This window comes from Urocitellus parryii, chromosome 3 (genome assembly GCF_045843805.1).
Source record: "Urocitellus parryii isolate mUroPar1 chromosome 3, mUroPar1.hap1, whole genome shotgun sequence".
NCBI classification, from domain to species: domain Eukaryota; kingdom Metazoa; phylum Chordata; class Mammalia; order Rodentia; family Sciuridae; genus Urocitellus; species Urocitellus parryii.
The window spans coordinates 80,296,261-80,307,075 of record NC_135533.1 but is presented as its reverse complement, the minus strand read 5'-3'; the positions used below and the strand labels follow the sequence as shown (position 1 = coordinate 80,307,075).

Genomic DNA, 10,815 nt, shown 5'->3' with positions numbered 1-10,815 from the left:
CTCACAGTGCCTGCTGCTTTTCAAAGAACTTAAGGGCTAATTTTTAAAAGATTTTCATATTTGATAATAACTGAATCCCCCTTCCTTCAGCTGCACGTCTGTTTGGTGAAAATGTGACAAACTGTTTTGTGCAAGTTGAGGAAGGGGGCTTCAGGAGGTACTGAGGAAAGCTAAAATCAGTGAACATAGAGACTGAACAGGTGTCTGGTTTTTTTTTTGTACATTTGCTTCTTTTTTAAGGATAGTATTTTAAAAATGAATGCATGTGTAAGTTACTAAAAGTTACATAAGTTGGAATGTATTTTATGCCTTTCAGTAGAAAAAAAAAGTATACATGCATAATAAGAACAGAGACAAAATGAAAAGTTCTCACTGTTTTCCAGCCGAGGAACATTAAGTCCCAGTGCAAGGACCGTCTTACGCTTCTAGCAACAGAGCCACACCTGCCAACACCCATTTAGCCGTCTTCTCTTTGCTCTTTAATCTGAAAGTCCAAACGTAGGTGGGACCTCTGGTTTTGGTTTTGTACACAGGGCACGCGTAAGTGTGTTTGGTTTCTTGTCTGTCCGCGGGTATGGCTTTGGCAAAGATGACAGGCATCATGGACTTCAACTCCTTGAGGCGAGCTTCAACAATGGTTCCTGACTGGGGGTCCCATCGGGCACCTGTGGCAAAAACACAACTGTTGCAACAGTATGGCATGTTGATAGTGATTGTTGGATGCAATAAATGTTCTGGTTTTGTCATGTTTCTGCTCATCAGTAACATCATAACCTAGCAGCTGAGATTTGAAACAGAAGTTAACTTAACCGGCATAGGTAATGGTTCCCAATAGCTGAACAATAAAATCATAATCAGTTTGTCCTCCCTTAAGAGTTACATCATCTTCTCAGCCTTTAAATATTTGAACTGTGGCATTTGCTTTAAAATGCAGAAGGAATACCTTGACAGGGACTAAATGTCCCACAAACATAGGGCCAAGTAAATCACATCCTAGTCCTCCTCAGAGGTACACAATGGCATCTTAAAGGTTGGGAGAAGTCTTGATAGTTTTGCCAGCAATTTTAAGACAGTAGAAGATTTTGAATTGATTATACTCAAAGCAGAATAATGTAACTTCATTGTAGCTCTTGAGTATCCTGGGGGCATTAACACCCATGTCTCAATTTGGTTCACACGAGGTAAATGATAGCCACTTGTATGAAGTTAAGTGAGTGGATCCTGAGACAATCCCCAACTTGAACCTGGAGAGTTTTCACTCACACTGGGGGTGCCTCACCTTCCATGAAGAGCCCGTGGAGGTATGCACCTTCCCTTGGGGGATGGCTGTAATCTTCCTTTGTTTTTTTGGTGATATCAACAGTTAAGCACATTCTGTCCAGTGGCCACTCATTTTTTCGAGCCATAGTCTGCATAATTGCTTTCGGAGGAGAAGGAACAGGAATTGATTAGGGTAAAAGTATGAATAGGTTCCCAGAAGCTACCAGTAAGCCAAGGCAGTCTTTAGTGCCACAGGGTGGTTTTTAGCTTCTGGGCATTTATTTGCACATGGCTGCCATAGAGCAGGGCCTGCCTGGCAAACGAAGGCATACAGGACAGCCTATTTGTAAATCACATTTTATTGGAGCAGCCATTTGCTTCTGTAATGTCCGTCTGTGGTTGCTTTTACAAACTAGAATGGCGGAGTGGAGAAGTTGTGATAGACCTGTGGCCCTTGACTTGAGCTCACTGTACCTGCCCCCAGGGCCCCTTTATTTTCTTCCTAGTCACTCCTACTCCTTCTAATGACTGCTCCTTGAAGATTAGCAAACAGGGAGGATGCATCATAGATCAAGCAAGGCAGGACTTCTGCTCTTACCAGTTAAGAAGGACTGAGGATTAAAGAAGCCAGAGAGCCACACGACAGCTGGAAGGGCTAGGTCTTGGGTCCACATGTCAAGCTCTCGGCAGCGCAGAAGAAAGTCATTAAACCTAGTTAGTGGAAGGTAAGCAGAAATAAACTTGCTTTTTAGTAAAAACAGATTGTCTTCCAGTAAGATTCTGGCAGAAAGGGTTGGGGAGGAGTGGTGGTGGTAAAGTACACCATTGACAGCTAGTAAAATGCTTACCTGATGATTTTGGGGGTGTTGTCTCTTTAAAGAACGACGGTGTTTCCTATTGAGATTTTATACCTGCACCTCTTAGAGTTAATACCACTAGAGGGGAATATGGAACATCCCTCTGTATTTATTAATCTACTTAGATCCTCCTAGTGCTATATGGTGACTATTTATATAGGTCATCCCACATATGTTGGTCTGACAAGTGCCAACAGGAGGTACGGGACTCGGAACCCAGCGAAGAACACCTTGTCAAGGATGGAAGAAGGCTGCTATGGTGGGTCTAAGGCTGGAGTTGGCAGCAAAGAATAGAGGGAACAGTGTGTGACGGTATTCTTCCCACCTGATGATCACCTGAAAGGGGAAGGTAAAGGTTGCTACAGGGCGGGGGGGACCTGCCAACTATGGCACATTTGAGAACATTCTTGTCTGTATTACATGTTCTCTCATTTAGTCCACACAGTTATGCAAGGTAAGAAGTACCTAGCCACGAGGAAGCTGGCTCAAAGGGGCTAAAGAGACCTTGAGATAAGGTTTAAGGGCCATTAAAAAGGGGTAAAGGGTGAAACACAGAGATGAGCCTCGACATAAAAGCCAGCAAAGTAGTTGTCCAGCATCATGGACACTGGGCTGGCATTGACGTTTTCTAGGACCTTGTAAGGTCAAGAGTCACACAGGAATTGGGTTGAGTGAGGAGTCACCCCCAGACCTCCATGGCAGGGACATCGGCCTGAGGCATTTGGCTGATTCTAGGCTGTGATGAGGAAGACTTAAGGGTTTACCTTCAAATATGGGCACCACAAAGGAAGATTCTTGCTGAGAACATGGGTCTGTGCCTGGCCCCTCATTAAAGTTTTTTCAAATAGCTGATTTAGGAAAAATGTACTTAAAGATAATACAGAGGAATAGCACTGGCTCTGTACAAAGACAACGCAGAGGGACAGAGAACAAAAACCAGGGCAGAAGTCGTCAGTCACCTTAGTGTGGAGAAACTGCAGCCAGTTTTCAACAAAATTAGAAAATGAAGTGATTGCTTATATAAATAAGATTATGACTTGGAAGGGAGCAGACAAGGAAAAGTAATGAAATTGGATTGGATACAAGATAAAACTTAAATGAAATTGAAACAAATATGAAAGGAAAAATTAGGGTTAAAGCAAAAATAACAGTAGAAACAAAGCCCTATGTAATAGGGATTCTATAAAGTGAGTTTCCCAAATTGTAAATTTGAATCTTCAAAATCATACTTAGAAAATAGTAAGACAATTATTGAGTGACCTGTGAAGATTAAAAAAAAAAAAAACCAAACAAACCACTGGGAAGCCAGAGGAAAACATAAAGCCATTTATAAAAGGAAAAAACAATGCCAGCCTCAGACATCTCTACAGCTGGTACAACAGGGGTGCCTCCCAAGTCCTAAAAATGTGAAATATATATAACCAGCCATAGTGTCATTCAGGTATGAAGACAGACAGTTATAAACAACCACAGTAAATGCAACATCAGGAAGGTTCCTAACAGGAAATAACAAAGATGAGTCTTCAAAAAATAATGGAATTTAAATAATTCAGTCAAGGGAAGAAAACAGTGTGGAGATGGTTAAAGAGATAATGAGGATCACCTGGAAACAATTAAATCCACCAAAACAGCAGACATAGACTGGGAGTTTGAATGAATATAGATAATGAGAGCAAAAGGCAACAGGGAAATATGCATAGAGAAATTTTCACAATGGAAACTATAAATGGACTCTCATATTTGTAAGCACACAGCAGCAAGTTGGATGCAGATTTAAAAGCATTCCAAATTCAACAGTACACTTGAAGAACACCAAGGGTGATGAGAAACGTGTGAATGACAAGAATATATAGGAACAGGCTGATCACCTCCAATCTATACGAGGAAACAGAAAATTGAAGTTCTGGAGGGAAAAATAGTCATTGTGCCTTAGAATTCCAATCAAGTCGCCAAAGCCGGTTCAGATACACAAACAATGTGACACTCAAACCTCCACATGGTTTATGCCATAGTAAAAGAAAAGGGAGCTCTGACAAGATGAGAAAAGCATTGCTGAGCAAAGAACTGATCTACTGTTCAAGGAAAAAAAAAATTATTGAATATAAACAAAATGAAAATACTGTTGTCTAAAATAAGACCAGAAGGAGCCTGATGTTTGGAGGAACGTTTGACAGGTCTAAGGGAAAAATGCTGACTTGGAAGAATCCAGTGTATGTTTCAATGTCTCTACTGAAATAAGGGACTGGTACGTGGTTAAACTGTTAAACCAACAAGTCAGAAAAGGTTGGGGGAAAAGCTGTGAAAAATATAAAAAATTTCACAAAAGAACGGTGGGGAAAAGTCCACAGTTGTTAATCACAAGATGTAACCATATAAATCCTTATTTCTGGATATATAATACCTAATTTTGGGTGTTTCGCAGAGTTAAAAATCCACTGAGAGGTTCTGCTCACTGCTCTGGTAGAGTTGTCTCACTGAGGGACCGAGTTCAGTCACAAAGCAGAGTCTTCTGGGTTCTTACGCTGCCAACAGTACACCAGCCGGGCACCATGGATGCAGATAATGGCCATTGCCAGGGGGGATGGGTAGCTTACCACTGTGCTAGGCCGTAAGTAGATGGGTAAGACAGTTTGCTCCAAGTGTCTGGGACTATATCGTAACTCAGTGCAAGCTGCTGGGCTTCCACATCAGGAGACAACGCCAGCTCCCCCTTGTATGGAGAAAAAAAGGCCACATAGTAAATAGCTTCCATGTGGGGAAGGCTGCTTAGCCCCACTTTCAACGTACCTTCAAACCAAGGTCTAATTGTTGAAGTGACGCTCGGATTTCTCGAATGAGAATATTCATCCTCTCACATTCTTGGAAGCAAACAAGAACGTAGGGACTTCTGTTTGAGTTTTTCTGCATTATCTCTGCCATGTTGAACTCTTCTGGAAGTTTCTCCAAAATGTCGTCCAAGACATTCTTAACCTTAAATCATTTACACAAAAGATTTATCTTCTATTTCATCTTTATTTATGGTGATCACCTGTACTATATATTTTTTTCTTTTTCTTTTTGTTCTAATTCGTTATTCATGATAGCAGAATGCATTTAGGTTCATTGTACACAAATGGAGCACGACTTTTCATTTCTCTGTACACGGATGTAGAGTCGCTCCACAGGTGCAGTCACACATGTACCTAGGGTAATGATGTCCATCTCATTCCACCATCTTACCTGCCCTCATGCCCCCTCACCCTCCCTCCCCTTTGCCCAAAGTTCCTCCATTCTTCCCTCTGCCTCCCCCCTCCCCCATTATGGGTCACTTATCGGAGAGGACATTTGGTCTTTGTATACCATACATTTTGAAGTTCCAGAATATATCCTGTAATTCCCAAAGATGCCTGCAAAGGCATTTTAGAGATGCCTCCTACTTCTGGGAGGTGGGCAGAGAGGCACTGCCCACTACCTCATTGCAGACCATCATTGCTAGCCATCTCTTCTCCATTAGATTGTAAATGTAGTTCCAGAGGAGACTGATGTTTATATGCAGTTTATTTTCTGTTAGCAGTTAGGGGTTTAAGACTCATCATTAACTACATGCCCTTTGTATGTAAAGATATGATAAGACAAAGTGGCCTTGAAGAAATGGAAGATTTATACATCCCAGATGTATAAAGGCCATAGTACCCTACCCATATGTATATTCTATCTATGCAGCTTCATTGACCTGGAGAAACCAGTAGATACCCCAAAAGGCAAATGATTAGCCTCAGGCTACTGCTGGTGGTTCTGGCATCATACTTGGAAGTTGCTGGAGCATTCTGGCAGGGAAAATGCCAGGGCCTGAAATCTTGAACTCATTTTTTGCAGCAGTTGACAATATGAACCACAGTATAGGGGTTAGAGTGACTTCTGGAAACAACCAGATTCTGTTTTCCTTCATTGGTCCTTTCCAGCTGCCATGGCTTATCTCTGAAACAATGCCCAGAGCTGTTGCTACTTAGACAGCATACCTAAAGTACCTACAGTAAGCACCTAACACAGCCTTTGTCAGGATGCACTTGCCTTTCTGGGGGCTGAGGCAAATGCTCTGCATCCTGGTGTAATGACAGCATCCTTATGGGAAAGATGGAAGCGGAAAAAACAGACATGGATGTCCATCATCCACCTCTGCTTTCACTAAGCCATAGCTATTTCCCAAATGGATGAGTTTTTCCTTGTTCATCATCTTTTTTTTAATGTAATATTCTTATAGAAAAGATGCTAGTACATAGGATGAAACAAACATACTAAATTCTAAAGTTTCTACCTTACAAGTGTTTCAGTGAACCACCTTGTTTCAAAAAATAACTGAAAAAGTTCAAGAAATAAACAGTTTGTGAGGTCCTACTACAATTATCATGTTTAGTGAATATTATTTGAACAACCTGAATTCTGGTCAATTTTATCCTGATTAATAATTTAAAAAAAATTATTAATTTTGGGGGGAAATCAGCTATTCAGGTTTTAAATTAATTAAAAACTAAATTTTAATGTGAAAGTTTAGAAAACTAGGCACAGTGATGCAAGTGTGTAATTCCAGTGACTCAAGGTAGGAGGATTGTAAGTTTGAGGCGAGCCTCGACAACTTGAGACTATCTTAAAGGAGGGGAGTAGTGCTGGAGTTGTAGCTCAGTGATAGAGCACTTGCCTTGCACTTGGTAGCACCACATAAAAACAAATAAAGGCATTGAGTCCATATACAACTAAAGAAAAATTAAAGAGGGGAGTGGCTGGGGGTATAGCTCAGTGGTAGAATGTTCCTGGGTTCGATCTCCAGTACTACAATGATAATAAAGATTAAAAAGTCATTTTTCATTCCTATCATTCTTGAATAATAAAAATTTCAAAAAAAAAAGAGTCAGTCTCCCAGTGAAAAAGATTATGACAGAGTCAAAAACACATTAAAATGAGTGAAAGGCAGGCCACAGATTGGAGGAGTTACCTGTAACTCACATACCTGATCAAGAATACACATCCACAATAAAGAGTTCTTGCAAGTCCATGAGAAAAAGACCGACAACTCAAATAATAGGGAAGCCATAAGCACTTTGCACGAGAAGATGCTCAGTAGTATTCCACATGTGAGGAATGCAAAAGGAAAACCAACACGAGATAGCAACTGGAAACCATGCGCCCTCGCTACTGGTGGGAGTGTAACTGGTGGAACCAAGTGAGAGAACTGGAAGTACTATTAAAAACTAGCTTTAACACTGCCCTGTGATCTTGCAGTCCCACTTCTGGGTATAGAAAAATGGGTATTGGGAACAGATGCCTTTAGAAGTTAATTTGTTGAATAAGAGACTGTACGAAGAGGCTCATGGCTGTAGTATTCATAAAAGTGAAAAGCCAGGGACATCAACCACAGAGGAAGAACTGGTCACATCATAGAAAACTAATCACATGAACTGCTGGCACATGAACAGACGTATCTCACGGGCATAGTGCAGCGGCAGAGGAGCTTGACAAGTGAATATGTATTGTACGATTCCATGCACTTGAAATTCAGAAACAAGCAAACCCTATGGGGCCTGGGGAGGTGCACTGACTGGTAAGGGCCCAAGTGTCTTTCTGTACTGTTGAAAATGTTCTGTATTTTGATCTACCTGCGGATAACATGAATATGACAGCATGAGGAGGCAAAAAATTCTTTGAGTTGTACATTTAAGATTATCTTTGGTGTAAGTAAGTTATAACTCAATTTTTTAAAAAGGCCCAGTACCTTTTCTTCCATGGATTGCCCCAGTTCCTCGCTGCTGATCAAGTTCCTGGGCTGCATCTCCAGCAGAGTTCGGAAGAGAGCGTTGGATGTCACTGTCAGGAATTCTATTTCAGCATTTGGGTGGAGGCCGTATAGGGTTGGGCTTTCTGGAGGCAGTGCCTCCTCTATGTACTGGTGGTACCCCAAGTAATCTAGGTAGGGTGGGGCAGCAAATCCTGGTGCCAGCATAAGTTCATCTTCAATCTTTAATCATAAAAGAAAAGTTGGTTACTCCAAAGCTAAATAGGCATCAGTCTTCACTTCCTAAAAGACTGAAACTCTAGCCAGAAGGCTCCAGGGTAATGCTTGATGAGTAGCAGGTTCTAAAATGTTTCGGGCCGGGGATGTGACTCAAGTGGTAGCGGGCTCGCCTGGCATGCGTGCGGCCCGGGTTCGGTCCTCAGCACCACATACAAACAACAATGTTGTGTCTGCCGAAAACTAAAAAATAAATATTAAAATGTTTCAAAACCAAACATTCTGTTCTATTTATGGCACCAGGGGAAGATTCTGAGGTGCACACAGGAATCCTGTTCCCTGGGGAGAATCAGTTTGCCGTGTGCTTGGTGTGGTGTGGTATGTGCACAGAAGCAATGAGCAAGTGCTGTGCCATCCCTGTGCCCTGGCCACTCCATTACATGCTACTTGATCTCCCTGACATTCCCAGTACCTAGAGGGTATATACTAAGTCAAATTCACATCACCTCCCTTGGATCTTGGGCTACTCAGAGCAAAGCCTGTGTTTGTCTGAAGACCTTGAGGCTCTGGATCAGTGGCCAGCACTTGCTGGTGCTCAGAGCACGATTGCCTAGTGAATGAAGACCATAAAGGTGCCCATCAATTACATTAAAGCTGGATGAGGGGGTAGACTGCACAGACAGGGACATTTTGAATAAAGGCAATATGAATGGTAGCAATACCAGATCCTCTAAACATGGAGAATACAGATCTCCAAAATGTAACCAGACTTTATGGGCCCAAGTTGTGTCCAGCCACAAATATAATTAAGTGTTTATAATCTCAGATATCCCAACTCTGTATGTCAGTTCTCATCTTCTATAGCTTTGCCTAGATTTTCTAAGTTATTTTCTAAAAGTGAGATTTCTCTATTGTGCATATTGTGCCATGTCTCCTTGTCACCTGGAGACAGTGCTCAGTAATTACTAATTTATTCAATAATATGATCACCCAGTATACTACAGTAAACCTTGAAAGTGTAAAATGTCATATGACCTTGTTCTTGAGGAACTGTCTCTCATGGGGGCAAGGGAAGCGTGATTTCTCACAGACATGTTGGTGACTAATGGTGGCTTGTTCCTTGCCTGCAATCTTGGATTGCCTAGAGCAGCTGTGACCTTAGCAAAATACTCAAGTGTTCCATAAATTTCAAGGGCATTTTAAATATCTGAGTCAGTTTTTTTTGTGTGTGTATGTGCTAAAGGATTTTTAAGTTATCTCATCCTTTATATTATACAGAAATACAGGAAGGAGCCGGTGAGACTCTCCCACCACCAGTATCCTTGGACTTGGCTATATTCAATTGCTCACATTTTTATCCTTTCATATTTATGTACAAAAATAAAGTTTAGATAAAATAAAAAATGATATAGGAAAGTTGAACTCACCATTATTAGCCTATGATAAAAACATTACCCAAAATAAAAACATGAATAAAAATATTAACAAAATCCCAAATTAGGATAAACACATCCAAATTGAACTTTATTCTCTACAAAGACTTGGTCTTCTCTGTTAGTAGCTGGAAGAAATTTTTAAAAGCTGAACTTAATCTGTCCTTCAAAACAATTTCAAGCCATAAACTTAACTAAAACCTGAACCACTTGGCAATGTGAAGATGCCATGGGGGCTGAATGTTTACACACTCTGTAATGCTGGTGGGAAGCAAACAGTCCGTGCTTTCTGGAAATGCCAGACAGTAAGTCTACAGACGGGAAAGGGGTCTTTATGTAAGTGTGTAAGTGAAGCAAAGGAAACACCAAGCCCAAGGGAAAGGACTCAGGGCTCACAGCCAGGCACACCTGATTCAATTCCCATCCTTGATGGCTGGGTGACTTTAAGAAATGAGTCTCTTTATTTCAGATATATATATTTTTTTTTACCAGTAAAATGGGGCTCATAATAGCAACTTAATAGTTGTGGCTGTGAACATTTAATAAGGTATGCAAACATCTAGGCCCAGAGCAGTCTTGTACAAATGTTTGTTTTGGTCTTCCCTGTGCCCTAGGGACAGATGGTTATTTTATAGACGTCTTTTACGGTTATTTTAAGTACATCTTGCTTTTCTGGAAGGAAAAACAAAATCTAAAATGCCCTGTAAATTCCTACTTTGGTGCCCAACAAGTAAAGTTTGAAAAGCAAGGTTTGGTTCATAAACTTGCATCCCTTTTTATTGTAAGAGAACTAAAGAGACCAATATACTCATGGAGCTCTGTGAATTCTGATTCTGACTCCAGGCCTTCTTTCCCCTCAGGCTTTTATGATAACCTGCTGCTTGCTGATGGGCCCCTAACTGCAGAGTTCTCTCTACAGTGGCCACTTTTGGACCAAGGTTGTTTGGAGCAATGTGTCTTTAGAATGGGTAATTCTTTAAGGCATTAAAACACTTTCTCAAATAACCTCCCTCTGTGCAGAGCAAAACTATGACAATGACACCACTTCACTGCCATCAGGATGGTAGAATAAAAAATGGGGACATTAGCAGTGTTGGTGAGGGTGGAGAGGAAACAGAACTTTTAATTTGCTGATGGGAATATAAAGGGGTGCAATAACTTTGGAAAACAATTTGGTGGTTTCTCCAAATGTTAAACAGTTACTACTGGACCCAGCAATTCCACTCCTAGTACACTCTCAAAAGAATTAAAAAAATAAATCTGCACAAAATTTATACCTGCA

The 10,815-nt window shown here is 41.0% G+C and overlaps 1 protein-coding gene across 2 annotated transcripts in view; it reads right to left on the bottom strand.

The window, feature by feature from the left end:
• Window positions 1-414: 414 nt before the first annotated feature.
• The window catches only part of Dnah11 (dynein axonemal heavy chain 11), a 305,466-nt gene continuing 295,065 nt past the window's right edge, over window positions 415-10,815 (bottom strand). For both annotated transcript variants that reach the window (XM_026408127.2, XM_026408145.2), the window contains exons 77-82: window positions 7,864-8,106; window positions 4,905-5,087; window positions 4,712-4,827; window positions 1,859-1,971; window positions 1,280-1,420; window positions 415-665 (exon numbers count right to left, since the gene is read on the bottom strand). In XM_026408127.2, coding sequence (XP_026263912.2) covers window positions 418-665; window positions 1,280-1,420; window positions 1,859-1,971; window positions 4,712-4,827; window positions 4,905-5,087; window positions 7,864-8,106 — 1,044 coding nt within the window. In that variant the 3' untranslated portion in view covers window positions 415-417. The remainder of the gene's footprint in view (window positions 666-1,279; window positions 1,421-1,858; window positions 1,972-4,711; window positions 4,828-4,904; window positions 5,088-7,863; window positions 8,107-10,815) is intronic.